The sequence below is a fragment of the Apteryx mantelli genome, chromosome 3 (assembly GCF_036417845.1).
Source record: "Apteryx mantelli isolate bAptMan1 chromosome 3, bAptMan1.hap1, whole genome shotgun sequence".
NCBI lineage: Eukaryota > Metazoa > Chordata > Aves > Apterygiformes > Apterygidae > Apteryx > Apteryx mantelli.
In genome coordinates this window covers 78,012,836-78,036,023 of record NC_089980.1, presented here as the reverse complement: position 1 = coordinate 78,036,023, position 23,188 = coordinate 78,012,836, and the positions used below count along the sequence as shown (strand labels likewise).

Here is a 23,188-nt window from a genome sequence, read left to right as displayed (position 1 = left end):
TCAAATGGCATTAGACGTATTTAGACACACTGAAGCCTGCCCTATATGACAGTAAGGCAAGGCTGTTGTAAAATTCAAGTGTGCTGACCCCTATGTTGATGTCTGAAGTACTAAACACCAAATACTGTTATGATAGGATCTCAGCAAATCTCACTTAGGGCTGGCAATTGCTAGAGTCGTTCCATATCTTGTCAGTCCGTAGATGCTGCTGTAAAGGAAAATACCAAAATGCTTTAAAAACAGTACAGGGCTTGGCTGATTCTTCACCACCTGATTCTTATCTTGTGAAACAGTCTGTAGATGGGAGAACTGTTAGGGGCATGACTCTGCATTAGTTTTATTCGTCTTCCTGACAGCAATTTCGATACCAGTCCTTTGTGTTTGTCCATATACATCCTATGATACTTTCATCTGCACAGAATTGCTAAGACTCTTATTACAGTTTTTGGCCAAAATAATGATTTCTCTGTCGTGCTATTGAGTAGCTTTCAACAAGGCTAAAAAAATTTTAAACATTTAAGTAGTGTACTTATATTTTTCATTACACCTGAATTTAGGGTGATATAAACCCTAAACCCTCGCTCTCTGCATATTAACTGTAGAATATTTAGCTCAAATATTGCATGAAAAGTACAAAGAGCATCAAGCATTTTGTTCCACAACTCCATTGATGTATAAGTATTGGTGAGAAGTAAATCTTAATGTAAATTTGTCAGACACTGAACAGAAGAGGTCCAAGACTGAAATAACAGTATCAAAATTATGTTAATAAGATTCGTGGAGTAACTCACTGGTAAAACTATTTAAAAATATATTAATAAGTTCTTTGTTATTGTGAGGACTGGATGCAAAAGGATTGAGGAGGAAGTCATTATTATCACTGCTTCTCCTCTATCTGAAGGAATAGTAAGACTGCTTTATGACAAAGGTTTATAACGTGAAATGAAATTACCTAGAAAGAATTTTTTTGAAGAGTTGAAATTTAAAGATTAACATTGCTTTTCCTCCATGGGGAAGAATAAACTTGATTTTCTTCTTGATTCTTTTGAATATGCGTAGCTGACCTTGAAGCCAGAGCAAAAGGTTCTGCCACTGGTGGATGAAAAGCTTCAGCACAGCACACTTTCAGGGATTGCATTCCAGCCTCCTGAAATAGTAGCAAATATAGAACAGGTGATGCAGGACCTTCGCTCAGAACCTGTTTACTGGAGACTTCCAGAGCAGTTTGAAGGACGAAAGGTAAACATAAGATTCCATTGAATACTGAGATGGATTTATATATATATTTTTTTTATGTTTGTATTTTGCAATGCCTTTTTTCCCTTCCACTAGGCATGTTATCACAGACTGGAAAGTGCTTAAGAAAAAAGTAAATGCCATTTTATTATTAAAAATGGTCCTCTCAATTATCATCAAAACTCGTAAGTGTATAACATAGATACTATTTTAAATTAGATATTTACAGACAGAAACATAGAATATTTTTTCCACAGGATGGATTCTCTCATAAAAACAATTTAAAAAATTAAACAGTATTAGTTTAATATACTCCTCTTGTAACTTTGTTTTTTTTTTTTTTTTTCCTGTTTTAAAGAAAAAGCACATGAATTGTGTAAGCCACTCAGGGGAAAATGATTGAAATAACCCTCCCTTTGGATATTATACACCTCCGTCTCTCTGCTTTATTCTGCACTTTCGATATTTCTTGGTTTGGCTTATGAGAGTGTAACTATTCCTTTCTCTATGCACAAACTTTGGGAGCACTAAGATGCACACAATGAAATAGCTAACATTTTGGTTTTACTGTAGTACAATAACAAATTGCTGATGGGTATTTCTGAGCACAGCCCTTATCCCCAGATAGCTCTACAAGCACGTACTGCTATTTTGTACCACACATGCATTCATCAGATTGCACACAGGTGCAAAGTGTAGTTCCAACATATGCCCAGAATTTATTTTTGGCTAACTGAAAATGAGATGCCTTTTTGTACTTTGTAATTCGCTTTGTTAGCTCACCACTTACGGAGGGAAACTGAAATATGCAATCTACTTTGAAGCACGAGAAGAGACGGGTTTTGCTACTTATTACCCCCAAGTCATCATCAGAGGTGGACCTCCCACACGCACGAGAATTATTGTCCAGCAGATGGCTGCCCCTCTGATTGGGCAGCTGACAAGGCATGAGATAGAGATGACAGAGGTAATATTTCCATCTGCTTCATTCCAGAATGTCACCAGTTGGTTCTTTTTAGTACCGTTACTAGTCTGGTTTTGTATTACTGTCTTTTAGCATGAATGGGAATATTATGGTGATGACCAAAGAGTCAGAAACACTGTGCCCTGGGAATATCATCGTGATGACCCAGGAGTCAATAAGACAGCCTCCCAGGCAGACTTTGCGTGGAAATATTATGGAGATGACTCAAGATCCAGGAGAACTGTATCCCGGGAAGACTTCCTGAATGTGTTGTATGATGTTCATTACATTCTTATTAAGGCTACTCATGGCAATATCATGAGACAGAGCAGGTAACTATTTCATGCAATGGTATGAAATAATGCAGTAGTCACAGATTACCCAATAGAGCTTCCAAACTGAATTTTTATTCATAGAGTAAACTATAAGCAGTTGCTGAGAGGAGAGGGAAATTTTATTCAATTAAAAATTTAAATCATAATAGGCAAATTAGATCTTTATTTATCAGGATCCTAGAACAGAAAACACACATGAACACAGGCATCCTGAAACAATTCCGTAGTATTTTCTTAATAAATGTCTACTTTATGAAAACATGAGGCTGTAATTAAATATGAATGTAGCATATGAAGGAGTTTTCTCATGTAAGTTGGTACTGAATAAATAGCTGAAGATGAACAGAATACTACTTTAATGAAATGATACTTAATCCAACAGATTAGGATCACACAATTTCAATATTTTCCATATTTTCTATTCATGAATTTACTCATGAATAACCTGGATGATGAAATAGAGAGAATGCTTACTAAATTTGAAGTGAAATTAAAAATTAAAAAGCAATATAAACACATTAGATAGGTAGCAAGATTAGAGGAATAATACAAAAAAATTGGATGCACTCTAAAGTCTCCTGTAAGATTTAACATTCTGAAAAGAGTAGTCAATTGAACAAAGTAGAGAAATGGAACACAACGTAATTGTTTTTCAAAAAAGGATCTGTTGTTTATAACAGATCACAAGATGAATGTTAACCAGTAGTGATATTCTTTCATGAAAAATGCAAATATTAGAGTTGAATGTATAAATAGGTATGGCCTGCAAAGCGTATGAAGTAAACTTTTAGTTTCACCCAACACTAGCAAAGTCTCAGCATCTAGTTTTGGATATTGTGCTTAAGGAAAAATTAATTAAAGAGTTCAGAGGAGAAAAGTGAACATGATCAGAGGTCAGAAAACATGACCTTTGAGAAAAGATGTAAAGAACTAGATTTGTTGAGTAGTTAGAAATGCCCTAAGATGGATGAAATGTTGTCACAAAAAGGAAGAGAAGAATCAGTTCTGTGCTGCCATGATGCCTAAGTCAATTAAGAAATGAGCTTAAACTTCAGCAGGAAAGATTCATGTCAGAGATGAGAGAAAACTTTCTGGAGATAGCAGTGTCCTGGCATAGATTGCCTAGACAGTTACTAAGGTCTTTTGATAATGAAATCACCATATCCTTCCCAAACAAACATTATTAGCAAGAACACAGGAATAATTGATCCTGTCTTGGATTGGAGAGAAATTAGGTAGTCTCCAGAAGCTTTTTATGATTCTATGATAAAAGTGATGGACTAAAATTATTTCTAGATTTTTAGGTTACACACATGTCTGTAGGAACATGATGCTTAGAGTTTATAAGGGTGAATAGTAGGTGCAGTTACAATGCAAGTTTGCAGCATTATATGAGAGCAAATGCAGCCATTGTTGTTTCTATTGTTTTTATTTATAGTATGTCATTTAAAGAAAAGTATCCATCCAGCTTGTGCAGGCTAAATGCTGCATATAACAATGTAAAATATACATCAATATTTTACAGTAATTTTATTTATTTTTGGCATAGTCCATTTAGGATATTATATCACAAATACAGGGTATTACCATAGAAAGAGGTATGAAAGTAACTCTAATGCAACATGAAAAATTTGAGAAGTATTATCAATGTTTTATGTATTTTCCCACACCCCACTTACACACGATATACCCTAATTCATCTGTGCAGGGAAAAGCTGAATGCTATCCTAGCTCATGCATCATAAGCAAAGTTACTTAAATGGACTTCCTTTTTCATAATTTTGTTCTGAAATGCATATGACCATCATGACTGAACTATGCCTGCACTGTAATACACCACCATTTTATCAAAGCTACTTAGTAATGAAGCAGGTATCAGACAGAACAGAGAATGACTTTTCAATTTCAGGGTGGGCTTGCCAGGTGGCACTTAAAGAACCAAAATGTATTTTTACAGCATCACATTTCAGAACCTGTAACTTTTTATATGACAGCAGGACTTAGTGAAGAGTTTATCTGTTCTTTCCAGTAACTCTCCATCTGAAGTCATAACTTTGCATATAGTACCATATTTGATCTGGAGGTGGTTATGTTACAGCAGATTTTTATGATCTCTGCCTAGTTACATAGGTAGCACTCATCATATGACATCTGAGACTTCAAGTGGAAAATAAACAGCAGGAATACATGAATTTTTTTTCTAGGTAGCACCTTGAATGATTTCAAAGGAAGTTTTGCTTACAACCACAAAATAAATCCTCCAAAATGTTCTTAAAGGTTAGCGGGATATTAGCTTGAATAAAAATTACAGGCTTTTATTAAAATTAGGTCGAGACCCTCTAAAGGACAATATTTAAGCAAATGCTCAACTTTAAACATATGTTTGAATTAAGTGACTTAAAATAAAGCATTTGCTTAAATAGGGTGATATGCTTTCTAAATAAGGGCCCTGTTCTAAACTAGAAAAGCTTCTGTTCCTTCCTAACTAGCAGCAAAATAAGAGGCAAAAGAAACTAGGGACAGCAGAAAGGGAATACTATATATGAAGTCCTTTTAATTTTGTTAAATTTTTTAAATGTGCCTTAGCTTCACTTCTTTCAATTTCTGCATTTGAAAGCTGCAGGTAACTGATAAACTGTAGGAAAACCTTTTCTTACAAAAGTCAAAGCAGTGGCAGGAAATGGAAACATAGAAATAGCTCAGTTGGAGCATTAGCACTTTATTAGCTATATAGTTTAACAGCAATGCTACTGTTGTTTCTGCTTCAAAGCTGCAACATTACTAGTGATTTAGAGATTTCTGCTCAGAATCCAAAGCCAAACATTTTTCTGCTATTGTGTTCATTTTGTTGCCCTCATTTTCCACATTCGCCACTCTAAATAGAAACATTTCTTTTATTAGATTTTGTTTTGCTTTTCAGGCAACTGGGCTGTGATAATAAATTAGTTTGAATTGGAAGTATGCTTTCAATTTGACTGTGAATTATTTCAATATCCCTGACGCTGATCAGGTAGCAGTTGTTAGACTGCTTCCTATTAGACACGTTCCAAGAATCAGCCAAGCCTGACCTTCCTTAAGTAACATTTTCACACAAACAACAGGTAGCTTTGTGGTCCCAATGTATATTATTATGTAAATTTAGCTTTCTGGCAGTAAATAGTTCTTTGCAGCACACAGACCATTGCCTCATCCTTGAAGATGAGGGGGAGGCAGGTTTCATTCTGTTTTTCTATTAAATGTACAGAGATTTCAATGTAAGCTTTCATTGACACATCAGATGTGAATGTTTTTGCCCTGATTATTTTGCAGTCTTCTATTCTGATACAGCTTTGTTCGTATTGAGTGTTTTTGTTCCATTTCCCTGTTTCACTGAACCCCTTTCTTCAAGCAGTAAAAGTAAAAAGGGAGCAAAGGCTTCAAGTTACTAGGTTATTTAGGCATGTTGCACTGACACAAGGTATTAAGAGGTAGAATTCTGGTAACCTAAGGTCAGTCTCAAAAGTCTCTCTTAGTTCAACAGTGGATGTTTGCTTTTCCTACAGTCATCCTGACATTGGTGCCTGTATGCCAAGGTGCAAAAGAGGAATCTCACCCAGTAGTTCAGTAATCGAGGTTTGGGAGTAAGTGAATGGACTGTGAGCATGAACAGGAACTGAGTATTTCTATGAATTTCTCTGTGTTAACCCCCATACATAGACGCTTAATGAGTAGACTGTAGCAGCATTAGCTATATTTATTCAACTAATTATTACAAGATCTTCATGTTTAATGCTAGGAGAAAGACAAACATTTTCTCATAGATTGGCATTATATTTTGAAACTTTAAAATTTACACTGTTCTACCCTTTTTATTTATGAAAGACAGTAAGGGTTTTCAGATTATAATCTAAACAAATTTAAAAAAAAAATAAAGAGGTAAACTAAAAAAAAGTTGCAGTCCACTGGGGTTAACTGTACTGCGTTAGAAATTATGTTTGCTGTCATTGTCCATGATTTACTTGACCCAATTCGGTAGGTCAGTATGCATGCTGGGAGGACAGGGAGTGGTTGGAAGGCAAGGATATTGTTATTAATACAATCAAACAAATATTTGGAAAGTTAAAGTGTCAGAAGCTCTACCATGAAACCTATCCCTTTCTGACATTAACAAATGCTGCTGTGTTGAGATTTTTTGTTGTTTTAAATTGTTTGCTTATGTGTTCAGATGATCCTAAGAAAAAAAATGCAATCTGGCTACAGATCTTAAAATTCTTGTTAAAAAGGCAACTCTCCAATGCCTTTGAACTCTGTTCTAGAGCTCGTTAGCTTGCTTTAGTTACTTGGCATAGATGTTATTTTTTTAAATAGTAGTCTCAAATAAAAGCTCATTTAGTGAACAATTTTATCATTGTACCTCTGAGAATCATGAATTGGAACTTCATTTAGTATGTGACTTCGATTTCTTAATGAGTCCCTCAAAATGAGGAATCAGATTTCAGCTTTGTTAATAGTTTGGTTGTAGAGAGAGAGAAAAAAAGAAAGAAGTAGAATCAAGCAGAAGAGAAGATTTATTTATACTATTGCCTGGAAAAGAAAAATGAGACTGGAGGTGGTGTTTGTTTTCTTTGGAGAAGCAAAAATAGTGCTGTTTATCTCCTGTAGACCAAGAAGCCTACAAACCGCCAGCTAAGGCTGTTTTCTCCCATGCTAGCTGACTATGAACTGGTTTTGAGTTAGGGCTTGACTAAGCCTATTAGAGATGTTTGCTCTTTTTTTTTTTCTTTTTTTCAGGATTTCTGAAATCTCAATGGAAGTTGCTGAAGACGGCAGTGTGTCTGGAATGAGTCCTCAGGCTTACTTGATTGAGAAATGTGACTGTCCCCTGGGTTATTCTGGTTTGTCCTGTGAGGTACAGTACTGACCTAACTTCCAGTAAAAGCCTTATGCCTTATTTGGTCCACTGATTAGTAAGGTGTGATAAGCGGTTAGGGTGGATTTGTTTAATTGGCACCAACTCTCTTTTAATTTAATTACCTCTATTCTTTCTCTCTCAGGCACTGTTCTTACAAGGAATTTGAGCATTTGTTTTGCCTTAAGCAAATATGCCACTGAAACCATGGCGATGACTCAAATACTTCATGTATAAAACAGTGAACTTTACTAGATTATCTCTGAGCCTAATTGTGTGACTGATGCTGACTAATAAAGCCTTTGTGAAGAGATGAGGGCATAATACAATAAAACTATGTTATTATGTTATGGTGAGGTTGATATCTTCCAAAAGGCTGAACTACAAGCATCATGTTATCGTGACCATGATTCATGTAATCCACAGGAAACAAACAAACAAACAAACACAGAAAGCCTCTATGTCCAATTAAAATAACTGATTTTATAGCATACTGATAGCTGTAAGTAAACTACAAATTAACGTTTGTAGTAGTGAATAATGAAAGTTTATATACTGTTTATTCCTGGAGAGTTACTGATCTGATGATTGAACAAAATTCAGCAAAATAGTTTTTAAAAAAATGAAAACAAAAAAAATTGTTAAAAGAATGTTATTAAGATTGTAGCATCAGGCACTCAATACAGAGCTGTGTAGAATGTTAAAATTCTACTTTAAAATTTTCAGTTTGCCTTGTCTGATATTTAAAATTCCCATATAAAGTCTTTAATAGCTATATGATTGATTGAAATATACTTTAAAAAAAAACTAAAGTACATTTCAATTTTAACTTCTTAATTTTTATAGTATAATGAATAAACTCAAATAGCAGTAAAAATTAAAAAGAAAAGTAATTTCAAAACAAAAACTTGAAATAGTTCATTCTAAAAAATTGTCAAAAAGGGGGGGCATTATTTAGAACCTGTAGGTTCATCACATAGGTCTTTCCCCTTGAAACTGTTAGGATAGTGTGCCTTGTGGACCAAAACTAGTAGGATGCAGGTTGTCCATTTTGCTTTTATTTTCTATGCTTTACTGCCCCAAACAGCACTGTGCTGCAAATGCATTGAAAATGTAGATGAGAACCATTCTGTAGCATGTCTGTGCTTCGTGAAAGAAGCTTCATGGAAGATGATTTCAGTTTTAGCAAATGTCTGCTGAGCATGTTCAAACTGTCATTTTTCTGAAAGCTTATATTGGTCCAAATAATCTATGAAAATACATTGAAAGGGGCCACGGCATGCTGGCAGTTATCCTTCCACTATACTCACTGACAATTATTCTTCTTCCAGTGCTGGTATGGGACTCCCATAACAAGATCTTGCTCAGTCCGTACTCAAAAGCTTCCCTCCTATCAAATTTCAGTGTCCACTGTATGAGGGATGGAGGAAAGCTGTTAGTGAGGAACAGAAATCAGATTCCTGGACCATGGTCAAAATAGTGTATTTTGCTTTAGTCTTAGAAGCAGTTGAATTGCTTGTGGCATAAAACAAAACAAAACAAAACCAATGGAAACATCTGTCCTGAACAGTTAAGTTTGGTAAATTTCTAAGTCACTGAAGGCTGAGCTTTGCTGAGAAAAGTGTTGGTCAACTAAGGGTCTCTGTGCTCGTAATACTTGTAGTTTATTTATTCCTTACTTATTTAAATATTTCAATGCTGCATGGTTCAGAAGCGCCCAAGTTTTACAGAAAATCACCAGACTTGTATGCTTTTGTAAAATTTATCTTGTGATAGTTACCATAAAAAGTGTTTAAGATGTAATACTTTGACTGCAGTATAGAAGTAGTTAATCAACAATTGCGGCAGTGCTCCTGATGGTGGGACTGGCAGTCTGTGTGTCTGCAAAACAGCAGGTTTTCATTGTTAAGTAGCACCAGGAGCTCCACATGCTTTTGTTGCAAGTGCTGGATGGAGGTAGCAGGGAACAAAGCCTCCAGTATTCTGCAAATCCCTCAGACATCCTGGCTAAATGGGATCTTGTAAAGGGATCCCCCAAACCAGCAGTCAGGGAGTATTTGGAGGGAGTAAATGAATGAAGGGAAAGATGCATTGTATCTACGAGACCTCAGCTCGCTTCAGATATTGTACAGGATGGTATTGTGCAGGGAAGGAGGCAGCAGAAGCAATCGGTTCATAGGGAATGTGTCAAAGGAAATGAGTGAAGACATTTCCTTTGCACACTTTTTGTGTAAGAGCATACACCTGAACGTCTATAGATACATACACATATATGAAATTAATGTGCTCCAGCATTTGCTCAGAAGTACAGGCTTTAAAAAAAAAATTACTGTAACAAATTGCATTTCCCAAGGAAAATATATGATAATGTAATTAGAACTTTATTTTAATTCACACCCACCAGGGGATAGAATAAATGTCTCAGTTGCAACCTTCGCACTTCGTGCTTAATTGTGCAATCTTTCACATGCTCATAACTTAGTTTATTTTTAGTGTGCTCAGTGAAGGTTATGATGTGTTCTGTGAAGGTTTATTTAATTTCAACAGGGGAAAAAAAAGTATGATACCCAGGCATTTTTTAAGCAAATGCTAACAGGATATATGTGTATGTATTTATTTCATGGTTTATCCTGTAATTGCATTGTAGGGACTAAGTGCACAGTGTTTTTGACCAGAAGTGACATGCATATCCAATTTTTTTTATATCCAAAAGCAAGCTGAAAGAAGAGTGGTAAAAGCTTGCCTAATAGCTACTTTTGAAAAACTTCCAAAGTAGTAATGAAAATATAGTTTGCTTCATCTTTTGTCTGTATCCTGGATCATCTCTATTAAATCAAAATAGATGAAAAGAGCATCAAATGCATATCAGAAAAATGAATTAGAGAATAGATTTGAGGATGTACTGCATATTTATACACCATTCCTAAATTCACTCAGTGCTTGTAAAGCTGTGCTTTGTACCATTTTACTTTTGGACAAGGACTCTTTTGGGGGTGGAGAGGAATGCAAAAAAACTAGGAAATTATAGTAAGAAACAAAATTACTTTCATTTGAGATTATTTATCTAAATTGGAATTCCACACAAACCATGAAAAAGCAGATAGATTGTTTCTATGCTTCAGGGATCTTAATGTAGTCTAAGTCAAAATAAAGGGGAAAACAGAAGTGAGTTAAATTACTTTCTTCTGTCTCTAAAGAAAATAATTGTGTTTATGCTTTATCCATAACTTAGCCTCCTGGATGTTTTGGCAATGATTACAAAAGTGATAATAAAAAGTTCCTTACTCCAGATTCTCTTTTGTTTTCTTTTACATCCATTTTATTGCTGTGCGAAGGGAGTCTTAGTCACATTCTTTCTAAGAAGCACAAATTGTGATCAACAATAGGAAATGACCTCATCAGATAGCCTTCATAGGATCCTACCACCACTAGGTGGTAGGATTTATACATGGGATGAGTGACTTCTCTGTATGCACTTACTACCCTAATGGTCTGAACCATCAGAATGGTCCTGTTTCTATTTTTATGCTGCCATAGCTGTGTGCTTTTGGAGAGCTATGTAGACACTTTGATACATTTGCATAATAAGTCTGAAATAAAGATCAAGTGCTTTGATTTTGCATATGTCAGCTTTGCTAGTAATTTTTGGTTTGCTCTCAGAGTTTTATTGCCAAGCTAGGGTAGGGGAGACTCAGTGATAAATAAGTTTGATTTGGGGCTAATAGTCCCAAAACAGGTAAAACCTTTATTATTTTGAATTCTTTACTTTTATAGTCTTTCAACTATATAGCTATAAGTAATGCAGCCATGCAGCCATTTTTTGATGAGTATCATTGAGCTTTTGCTTGTTATCCGTCAGGCAGTATGTAGGCAGATATTAGCTTGCTGAACCTGAAAAATGCACCAAGGACAAAGGAAACAGAATCGTCGTGCTTGCTCTCCACAGTCCAGCAAAAATTTTATTTTGAAAACAAATCTTTTTCTCAAGAAATGAAAGGAAGGATGCTTGATGCACAGTGAGAACAGTGAGTTATTCTGCATCTGAATGAAAGGTCTCTCAAGCTGTAATATGAAAAGCTTGGTGCCAGTGGAGTGCTCCAGGGATTTTTCAGCAATGTTTCCAATTAGGGCTGGCTCTTGTTATTTGTAAAATACTGTATATTGTTTGTAACACAGCTGGAGGCCTGTCAGCTTCTTTTCACAACTTATAAAAGCTGGTGATGGGAAAGATGAGCTTGCAACACTCCCCATACACAATCCACTCTGTAATAATATGTTTTTCTCTGCATCTTTTTTACTGTAGTCATGCTCTTCAGGATTTTATAGGCTTCCTTCATCACCTGCAGGAAGGACACCTGCTCAGTCCTTGGGCACCTGTGTTGTGTGTCAGTGTCATGGACACAGTAATATGTGTGACCCTGAAACATCGATTTGTCAGGTATTAATCTTATATTTCTGAATTTGTGGACTAGGTCAATCTGAATGTAAAATTCATAAGTTGTGTCACAGAACTGGAAAAATAGAGGACAAATTTTGTATCCAATTTTACTTAATAACACTGTTGAAGTTACTGGAGCAAAAAAGTGAACCATCTACCTTTAAAGATTTCCATACTGATTTTCCTGAGTTAACTTTATCCAGTGCCTTTTTACCTCTGAATTAGTATTTGTGTATCAAGAAAAATTAAATACCTGCCACCTAAAGATGCAATATACCTTTTTTTTTTTGGCAACAGATGGTGCACTGCACTGCTAGGTAATAATACACGTGACCTGATACAGTAAGAGGGAATTTTAATTGTTTATTTCTCCTGCTTCAATGTCTGGAACATAGGAGGGCAGGACAGATGAATTGGATAAGCAATTCTGTAGGACTACATCTGGCTAGCTACAGGCCTCCATTCTTTCTCTGTGTAAACCCATATGTAACACAGCATGCATTTGATAGATGCTTAAAGGAAGCAGCCCCACTGAGAATCATATCAGACAGAGAGAAATTATGAATCCAAATATGTTTGAATCCCTTAGGCTGGGAACAAAATGTTTTCTGCTTTCTTGTAATTATCAAATACAGCTTTCATTCTGGCTCCTTCCTCTGCAGCACTGTCAGCACAATACTGCTGGTGACCACTGTGAGAGATGTGCACTGGGATTTTATGGTGTTGTCCAAGGCTCTCCAGATGACTGTCAGCCTTGTGCTTGCCCCCTGTCCATTTCCAGCAACAAGTAAGTAAGCAAACTCATGTCGCAGAGTTGCCTTTTCAGCTAGCAATAACTTATTGTTTCGGGCTCACTCTGTGTCCTCTCTCAGATGGCTACAGAAGGACTGTGTCGTGTAGAGCCATACTAAAAAGTTTCCTATCTACTTTTGCTAATTGATCTTCCGTTAAAAGTCAGAAATTGCTCCCTTGCTAATTTGTGATGAATAAATTAATAAGTGGTAGAAAATGCAATACTCAACAGATAATGAATGTGTGTTATAAAGGTATTCTCACAAATGAAGCTAGAGCAGAGCTCAAGTACAATTTGGCCACAAGGGAGCTATAAAAAGTCTTATGCTCATATATTATGTTGGTATAAATGTATTACAGTGCCTTTCTTGCTCCACTATGGAATTTATTGATTCCTTATTTAATGTTACATGAGTTTTAGGCAATTTGTGAAAGATAGAATAATTTAAAAGCAATATAGTTATTGCAGCATAAATTTTATTGGTCACTTTATGTTAATGAGCCTTGCCACCACATCTCTGCATGTGTTCCCAGCAGATGATACTTTAGCACTTGTTTGTTGTTGTGCTGAAAAGCTCTTAATGATATTTGGAGCCATACCATAGTACGGCTCTGAAAAGGTTTGTGCTTCATGATGTTCTCTTGGAAGATTGGAAATGTTCCTTAAAATAATTTTTCTGTTCTGTGTCTGTCCTTTAGGCTATTATAGTGGGTACTTCAACCAGTATATATCCCACAAGATTTTCTTCTGTCTTCTTTTTATAATTTTGAGGTAGATTTGTTTTTTTGTTGTTGTTGTTGTTTTGAAGGAGGGAATTCTGTTCTCAGATACCAGTAGCTGAATACATCATGATCTTTCATCCAAAGTGAATGTTTTTAAGAACACTTCCAAAGCTCATAAATACCAAATTGAGAACAGTCAAAACAATTATAAAAGGGATTTAAAGAATTTCCCTTTATCTCAAGACAGTTAGAACATAGCCTCCATAGATCTTTCAGTAGACTTGAGTACAGTTTTCTTCTGCGTTGAAACTTTTTTTGCAAGAACATTTTCTCTTATAGATTGGTTATGTATTCTACTTACGAATGTCAACCTAAGGACATTAATGTTGCAAAGATCAAGATCAACCAAGCTTTTCAGCTTTACATATTAACCAATACACTGTAAAAAAGACATTGCCTATTACTAACCAGCAGAAAATGCTGAAGATGTCATTCAATCCCATTTTTTCCTAGGGCTTGAGAACTTTTGCTTGCCCAGAAATACGAGTTTCAGATCAGAAAATGAGCATAACTCTTCACCCAGGTGATTATGGCACTCTGCTAGAAATTACACGTTCTCTAAATTGTGCTCCAGAAATTACTTCAGTATTTTATCTAATGGCTAATGGAAAGCACAAGAGTGGATGTTTCTGAAGTGCTCTACAGTTAAGAAATGTGTATAGTCCAAGTAGTGCATGTCCTGGACATGCACTCAAATTGCTGAGACGCATCAAGAAGGAATGAGAACAAGTAAAGCATCAATCTGAGGGAGACTGAAAACTGGCTGAACTGCCAGGCTTAGAGGGTTGTTAGCAGCAGCGCAATGTCCAGCTGCAGGTCAGTCACTAGTGGTGTCCCCCAGGGGTTGATACCGGTGCCGATACTGTTTAACCTCTTCATTAATGACCTGGATGATAGGATCAAATGCACCCTTACCAAGGTCGCAGATGGTACAGAATTGGAGGGGTGGTTGATATGCTGCCATTCAAAGGGACCTAAGCATGCTAGAGAAATGGGCTGACATGAACCTCATGAAGTTCAGCAAAGGGAAGTGCAAAGTCCTGCACATGGGGAGGAATAACCCCATGCACCAGTACAGGCTGGGCCAGCCAGCTGGATAGCAGCTTTACAGAGAAGGACGTGGGGGTCCTGGTGTACAACACATTGAACATGAGCTAGCCATGCACCCTCATGGCAAAGAAGGCCAACAGTATTCTGGGCTGCATTAGGAAGAGTGTTGCCAGCAGGTTGAGGGAGGCAATCTGTCCCCTCTACTCAGTCCAGGTGAGGCCACATCTGGAGTGATGTGTCCAATTATGGGCTCCCCAGCACAAGAAAGACATGGACCTGCTGGAACAAGTCCAGCTAAGGGCTGCAAAAATGATTAAGGGACTGGAGCATCTGCCATATGAGGAAAGGCTGAGAGAGCTGGGCCTGTTCAGCCTGGAGAAGGCTCGGGGGGATCTTATCTATGTTTATAAATATATGATGGGAGGGTGCAAGGATGACAGAGCCAGACTCTTCTCAGTGGTGCCCAGTGACAGGACAAGAGGCAATGGGTACAAACTGAAACACAGGAGAAATCCATCTGAACACAAAAAAACACTTTTTCACGGTGAGGGTGGTTGAACACTGGAGCAGGTTGCCCAGAGAGGTTGTGGAATCTCCTTAGAGACCTTAGAGATACTCCAAATCTGACTGGACATGGTCCTAGGCAACCTGCTCTAGCTGACCCTGCTTGAGCAGGGGTAGTTCCACCAGACAATCTCCAGAGATCCCTTCCAAACCCAACTATTCTGTGACTACTTCATGCAGCCATATGGTCTGCATGACTGTGAATGTTGCTGTGACCTTTTATGTCACACACACATAAAAGTTATCATGAGGCTTGCTTGTTTCAGGGCCCTCATGGGAAGTAGGTGAGTAATACCTACTCTGAGGTTAGTAAATACACTTAATCGTGCGATAGTCATTCAGTTTCTTAGAGCTGTCTAAAGAGGAATCAGATCTGTGTGGGTCCCGAAACAGAACGGCTTGTTTTTGTAGAGCTTAATTTGCCTCTGGACATGAGGGACGGGTTTTCCATTTCTGTAGCTGTAGCCATCAACAAGTTAGGTACCTGTATAGTCAATGCAGAGAGATAGACAACTTCAAGAAACTATACATCCACCTATGTTAAAACTGGAGGGAATCACCACTGGAGAGAGAGGGAGTGAACGTGTCTTTGTGCCTGGCTGTGCATCTCTGTGTTTCCGCTGCTGACAGAGGAAGCCTAAACAGTTGGCTTAGACTACATGCCTGACTTTTAGATGGATAGGATTAGGTGGGATCCATTCCATAAAGCTACACAATTAGGTGGAAAATTAAGGTGTCATACCTTAGATTTGTGTGTGCTGTGCATCTCGGTGAAAACTTTTCAAGATACTATTGAGGGAAAAAAAATCTAACTACATGCAACTATTGTATGATAGTTGAGTAATCATAATCTTCATGAAACAGATGGCAAATGATTCAACCTCCTTGCATGACACAGACTGACATAATAATTTTTTAAAATTAGCATAGTGCAGTTATTTTTATTTATGAAATTTTACAAAACTCCACTAAGGTTTTAAGTTTTAAATACTGTTTTCATACTTCTGTACAATCAGCAGTCAGTTTCAAACATGATGAGCTGAAAAAACAGAGAGAATGAGTTGTTTCTGAGGGTGTGAATCTATTTTTATGGAGTTGAAAATGTGTTGGATAATGAGTTTGTGAGTAGTAGATCAATTTGTTTACTTTTTCTTGCAAAGGTGTAATTTTATTACTCATTCAAGCACTATGGATTTAGTGCATTATAAGCAAGTTAGAGTAGGATGCTCACTGTACTGTACCAGGAAGGAGTCCTGGGCTCACCCTGGCCAGCTCTGTGCTCTTCTGGTTTTTCTCTTCCACAAATAGCTGAATGAGTTTTGCAGTACTCCATCATTTAAGTATTTAGTTGTATTTCTTTTCCCCTCCCAACCCTTGTTTTTTGTTTTAACTGTCTGTGCAGGCACCTAATGCACTAATATGCCAGCAGCAAGCAACTTTACACAGTTCCCATAGATACACAATGCAGTCACTGGTTAGCCAGTTATGCCATGGCATAATAAAAATAATCCAGTGTCTTCTCTGCTTAAAATATACACAACCATTCCATGATCATAAAGAAGGTAAACTTCAGGGTTTTTTTCTCTCTAGGCCAGTCCCCCCCTTCTTCAGTATGTCCTTCAGAAGATCATTCGCTACCTTTTTTTTGGAAGATTCCACAGGGCTATGTCTTCAGTTCCTTTCTCCCTCTTTATGCCTTACCTTTCAGTAAACTTTTCCTGGTTTATCTCTTGTGATTCAATCTGAAATCTACATCAAATTGGACAGACTGGATATCTGTTCACCCAGTTTCTTAATCCTTAGTTTCATGTCCTTTCCATTACTTCCTTGCTTGATCGCTGTGAATGACAGCACCATTCAATCACACAGGCCTACGATAGGGGCGTCGTTGACTCAGTCCTCTCTAATCCTACCCTGGTTGATTCTACCCTTCCAGCTTTTGTCTAAATTGTGCCAGTATGGCAGCAAGGCATTTGTAAAATTCTTAACAAAAAGGAAGAATCTCCCACAGGTGTTTGAGTAGATGAGGAAATGCTGCCATTTATGTTGAAGAGTGGGGTTTACTGTGGCCCTTCTGCACAGCTGACTAGAGTGAAATGATGTAATAGAGTACAAATTAGTTTATTTTTTATTTCTTTTTGTTTTAGTTTTAGCCCTTCTTGTGTTGCGGAAGGACCCAGTGATTATCTGTGTACTGCATGCCCCCCTGGATATGAAGGCCAGTATTGTGAAAGGTAGGATGAACGGAAAAAGAGAAAAGAGAGACGATAAAAAGGAAGCAATACATGAAGGAGAGCAATTGTCCTTCAGCATATATTGACTAATAAGCATATATTGACTAATATTTAAATACGTCCCATTGGATAAGTTATTTCCTCTTTGTGTATGGTTAAAACTTGGCCTTAATAGGCAAATTTTACATGCATCCATTGTAATTGCCAGTATTATTTATACCACAAATATTGTCCTAGTCTTATTTTCCCATTCTTTTTTATTTTTTTCTCCTGGACTCAGAAGTTAAACCAATAATTGTTGCATTTATCTAAAATTAGGTACCGTGCTTATAGTTCACCGTGATGTCATACTTACCCTTCCTTTTGGGTGATTATTATGTCCCCATGGGCACTGACTATGGAAGACATTTACACATAAGCATATTAATAACCACACTGAAAACTAATAACCCAGAAGACAGTTGTTGTCCCACCCATAGTAATACTGTAGGATTAAGGTAATCACAGTTAGCAAACAAGTATTAAGAGATTTCATTTCTAACTCAAAATCCAAGCAGACAGTGAGAAAGGTCAAACACAGCTAATGTGGGAACTTTTGTGTCATGGTGTAATAGAAGTTTTCCTGAGACTGTTAGGGGCATTGAATCACTTTTGCCTAATTCTTCAATCCTCACTGTTCCACATCCAGGTTATGAGATTAAGCCTATTATCATTTTGTTGGACAGCATGCACCATTTCTCCCTCTGCAAGTACATATTGAGTCATAAAGCACCAAAGATTTGTTAATGACTCATTAATGTCCATGTATGTTTTGATTATAGCGTTGGCAAGTATTCATTATAGCACTCTATGCATCTCAGTTGGCCAAATATGTTTTTGTATTTGCAATGTCTAGATGTTCTTCTGGCTACACAGGAAACCCACAAATTCCAGGAGGCTCCTGCCAGGAATGTGAGTGTGATCGATACGGTTCCCTGCCTATCCCCTGTGACCCTGTCACTGGACAGTGCACTTGCAAGCCTGGATTCACAGGGTGGAAATGTGTGGGCTGTGAACATCGGCATGCGCGTGATGGCATGAAATGCATTTGTACGTATACTAACATAATTTTGGAGAATTTTTGATGGTCTTTGTCATATTTCAGAAATTCAGCCCTGCTTTTATACCAGTCGGTTGTGTGCATTTCTTTGAAAATGCCTGCTGGTTTTCTTACTACTTTGGCTTTTTGGTCCATTTTTTTTACAAGCTTTCAGATGTTAGGAAAATTCTAAGTACAATTTAATATGCTCACTGACAATTGGCAACAAAACTTTGAAGGATTTCCATTTGTGGGTTTTCAAAGTCTGTAGTTTTGCTAAAGGATGGCATTGCTACTGCGACAGATTTAAGATCCCTAAATGGGGAGCTTTTATTTTGAATTTTTTTAGTGTCCTCCTAAATGTTTAATCAGCAGCTCCAGTGCTTTGTGCCATGAGTCGCACACAGAACCTGGAAAGTTTTCACCAAGGTTTGCGTGGTCGTGCTGCTTCAACAACTTCTCACTGGAATGTAAGAGGCATAAGGAGTAGCAGTGCAATATGTGCAGGAACAAAGAACTTTTGTTTAAAATAAAAAGCTAATAGCCAATCCAGCCTAAAATGCCGAGTTAAATGTTAAAATACCAGTACCTTTGCCCTACCTTCAGTTTTGATATGTACCGATTGTCTTCTCTTTTATTATTGTTTGGAGTTTGGTTTCCATGAAATTGGATATTTTGTTTGTTCTGAGCCTACAATCTCATTTCCTGTGATATTGTACACTTATATCTTATCAAAAAAAAATAAGGTAGCAAAACCTTACTTGGGCCCTTAGTCAATCCTGACTGAAATAAGGCATTTTCTCCCTCTGCCCCCTTTCCTCCCTCTCCCTCAGCTGAGCAGGAACTAATTTAATTGTGAACCCCCTCCCACCCCGGGGCCATCACTGTTCATTTTAAAATAGAATACAGATAGGGATTCAATAAGCCCACAGTATATTATATTTTTATTCTGTGCATCTTTGAATATACTGGCAGGGCACAATGAATTGTTTTTAATGTTTCATCTGATTTTTATCTGTTATAGGATTTTAATTGGAGCTTTTTCGTTTTGGGGGTTTTCCTCTATGTGAGGTGCTTTTAACATCAAGGCAAATAGATGCCATAAAAGTAGTCTTTTTTTCACAGAACATATTCAGTGTTTACCTAAATACCTGGTGGTTTCAGAGTGGACTACAATTCTCTAATATTAAAATCAACTAGTACATCTTAAGCAAATTGCAAACAGTATAAAAAGTTGGAAAAATAGACAAACCCAACAAGTGCTAAAAATGATTAACGGTGTGGTATCAGTAAAGAATGAAATGTGTGGCTCTTTTGAGTGCATAAATAGGAAGGGACGTTAAATCTCCCCTATGCTGCAGGAACTAGTCTCTGTTACTAGAGTCACCACATCAATAACATCCCGGTCATGAATTGCTAAAACTGCTTAAATATTTTATTGGACAGTTTGTGCCCATTGGTTCTCATGATATGATTTTCCTTTTGTTTAAAGGTTCCTCAACCCCACATTACTCCAAATCTGCCTCTGCTGATGCGAGGCATACCCCTGACATGGTGGAAAACACGGCCTGATCAATAAACCATTTGCCTTTGTAGCCTGTACCGAACACGTGGGCTCCGGCAGGCAAAGGGAGTGCAGCAAGCACAGACTTGGTGGGGATTTGCCCCTGGTTAGCACTGTTCCATGTGTCACAGGCTTCCGTGCACAACACTTTTTGTGATAGGGGCTGCAGCCACCTTTCTCTGTGTGCTCTAATAATCATTGTGCTGTCCAAGAACCACTAGAAAGACCTTTTGGGAGAAACCCTGAAGCTTTCTTTCCTTACTCCCAAAACATTTATATGCTCCAAGCTGAGTTTAATGCAGCTGAGGATTTGGCCTTATATACAATTTATTTGTACTTCCTGTATCAAACACGATAGGTGTCAAAGATAGATGGTGTTCAAGATGCTCAGTGAAATCTCTTCTGACTAGCCTCAGTTGTAATGAAACCCTAATAGTAGTAATGATAGGGATTAAGTACTCTTAATGCACAGAAAATTAATGCCATATGCAAAATCCTATTTGCGTACCATATTTCAAATGAACTGTATGTGCATATCTATTTCTGCTTATTTGCAGAGTTCCATTTCAAATATTGTTGCAATTGCATTGTAACTGTCAGAAGTGTGAGAAGTCCTGAGTTAGGTGGTAAAATGGTCTAGCTCAGTGAAAATACATACAAATGTAAACCCTCACATTTGAATAAATACAGTGGGAAGTAATACAAAACACTGTGTGGTTAAGCTACCCACTGTTAGTATGTTATATTTAATATTTAGGAAAGTAAAAATTGATTTTGAATATTTAGCACAGAATAACCATTTGAATAATGAATTTTTGGCAAATGCTATAAAAAGCCACCCCACATTATGACATGAAAGCTAAAGAATACATACTTAAATCCTATTAGAGAGAGATTTTAGCTACACTACAGTAATGTATTGTTGTTTAGATATAACATTTATACTTTAATATATCCCTTATCCTAAGTATTCAAAAGGTTTTACAGTGAAAATCTGCAGTGAAGAGACAGAAAAATTCCAGAGGAGCGTGCACTTTCATTTAAGTGATCTATTTTTGATTTAACCAAAAATCTGTTTTTACCAGGTTCTTACTGTTTTTTTAATAACTTGTCATTTTTCAGTTGTTTATTGCATGCCATTTTTCAGTGCTGTGTTACAACAGTTATATTTTAGAAAGCTACAGGTAGAATGTAAAGAGAAGATACTTTTTAAAAAACACTCTGCAAAGGGGAAGAATTTGTTTACTGCTAAATAACAATAGAAAGATAATTACAGGTGAATGGCACAGACAGAATCCACTTGCCATTATATTCTTAGAACAGAATAATGTTGTTTTTCTCTAGTATACAATTAGGGGAGGGAAAATGATATCCAAAAAGTAGATTTTTATGTAAGTAATACAAGGGTCTGAATGGTCTACAACACATGATAAGCAATTCTAAATTTTTACATTGGTAAGATTAATGACTAGATTATTTCCCCGACTAAAGTAACCGAATACTTGTGTATAGATCACAGAGCTGTTGAGTTTGGAAGGGATCTCTGGAGATCGTCTGGTGGAACTACCCCTGCTCAAGCAGGGTCAGCTAGAGCAGGTTGCCTAGGACCATGTCCAGTCAGATTTGGAGTATCTCTAAGGTCTCTAAGGAGATTCCACAACCTCTCTGGGCAACCTGCTCCAGTGTTCAACCACCCTCACCGTGAAAAAGTGTTTTTTTGTGTTCAGATGGATTTCTCCTGTGTTTCAGTTTGTACCCATTGCCTCTTGTCCTGTCACTGGGCACCACTGAGAAGAGTCTGGCTCTGTCATCCTTGCACCCTCCCATCATATATTTATAAACATAGATAAGATCCCCCTGAGCCATCTCTTCTCCAAGGATGCTCACAGTACTCTGCTGATGCAGACTTCCTTGTAATTTGTGGTCTCAAGTAATGCACTTCTTAAACTCATTTTCCCCTCTGTGTTCAAACAATTAGTAGTCAATAAGAAAATGAGTAACAGTTGCAAGCTTATTTTAATAATGCTGGTAACATCCTTTTTTAATTTCAAATATGATAAACTTCTCCCCAATCTCCTCTAATGCTTACAGATTTTGGGTTTTATTTGTAACTACAAATGAGTTGTCTTATAAATGATTGATGCCCCTTATGCATCACTGTCATAAATACTATGATAAATTTACCTCTGCATCATTCATTCTGATGAAAGTTATCAACAGGCGTGTAATCAGCACAGTATTGAAGACATATTTTCTGTTTTCTTAGTTATACCCAACAGTTCTAATCCGGAATGTAGATGAGTTGTGTGATGAACAGGAGCTTCTTCATTTTGTTCTACTGTCATCAGTACCCAGCACACTCAGGCAGACTGAAATCCTTAATTTTTGCTTGATTCATATTTTACACATACTTGCAATGTGTAAACAAATCAAAACACATATTCCTCCCTCCTCATCCTTCCCAAAGAGCTTTGACCTTGGACAGCTGAGGTGGAAAAAAGCTACACAGGGATTTGGATCAAGTCTGTAACAGTTGTGCGTTTTCTTAGATTAGTTCTTGTGTGGTTTTTTTTGTTATATCCTGTGACATTTCACTTCACTTCGGTTGTAGAGCTTGTACTATGTAAAATGAGGAACCATAGATTGCAATCTCATCAGAATGACGATGGTGCTTGCTACTGTGAAATGCTCAGAGAGAAAACATTCCTAGTGAGAACCTTATTGTTCTTCTATAAATAAAGCATAGTGAGGCTTTATTGTTAAACATACAGTAAGTCAAAACTCATCTTCTGAATGCTTTCAGGGCACCAGTCATAACTGCAATGAGGACTTACTTCAAAAAATTTTGGCCTCAATATTTTGAGCTCTGTTGCAACACAAATTGCAAGACTTTTCCTCAGATGTATGCTGCTGTCATAAATGTTCCTTGGGGTCAAGCAAAAGCTTAAATGTAAAACAGTCAGTTTGGTTCTTTTCTATTAGATTAATGGAAACAGAAAGCAATCATGACATAGAAAAGATCAAGAAGACATTTCATTGGTAGGAATGTTTCTTTCACTCAATCTTGTGAAAAGAATGGACCATCAGCCACATTACGGTCAAAAAATTTACACCTTTACAAGTTTAAACCTTTAATATTGGTAGAAGGAAAAATTGCATAGTCAGGTATCCACTGATGGGATTTTTTTAGCACCAGATCCTGGATACTTAAATATAGTACTTTAAGTAGAGCAGTGCCTGCAATGAGAGGGAGTTTTTCCTA

General features: G+C 37.1%; 1 protein-coding gene across 1 annotated transcript in view; it reads left to right on the top strand.

Moving 5' to 3' along the window:
- LAMA2 (laminin subunit alpha 2) overlaps positions 1 to 23,188 on the top strand; it is a 387,138-nt gene that overhangs the window by 260,114 nt on the left and 103,836 nt on the right. The window contains exons 26-33 of the mRNA XM_067294582.1: positions 1,060 to 1,239; positions 2,015 to 2,203; positions 2,294 to 2,532; positions 7,306 to 7,423; positions 11,727 to 11,861; positions 12,524 to 12,648; positions 17,198 to 17,284; positions 18,180 to 18,373. Of these exons, the coding sequence (XP_067150683.1) occupies positions 1,060 to 1,239; positions 2,015 to 2,203; positions 2,294 to 2,532; positions 7,306 to 7,423; positions 11,727 to 11,861; positions 12,524 to 12,648; positions 17,198 to 17,284; positions 18,180 to 18,373 (1,267 nt within the window). The remainder of the gene's footprint in view (positions 1 to 1,059; positions 1,240 to 2,014; positions 2,204 to 2,293; positions 2,533 to 7,305; positions 7,424 to 11,726; positions 11,862 to 12,523; positions 12,649 to 17,197; positions 17,285 to 18,179; positions 18,374 to 23,188) is intronic.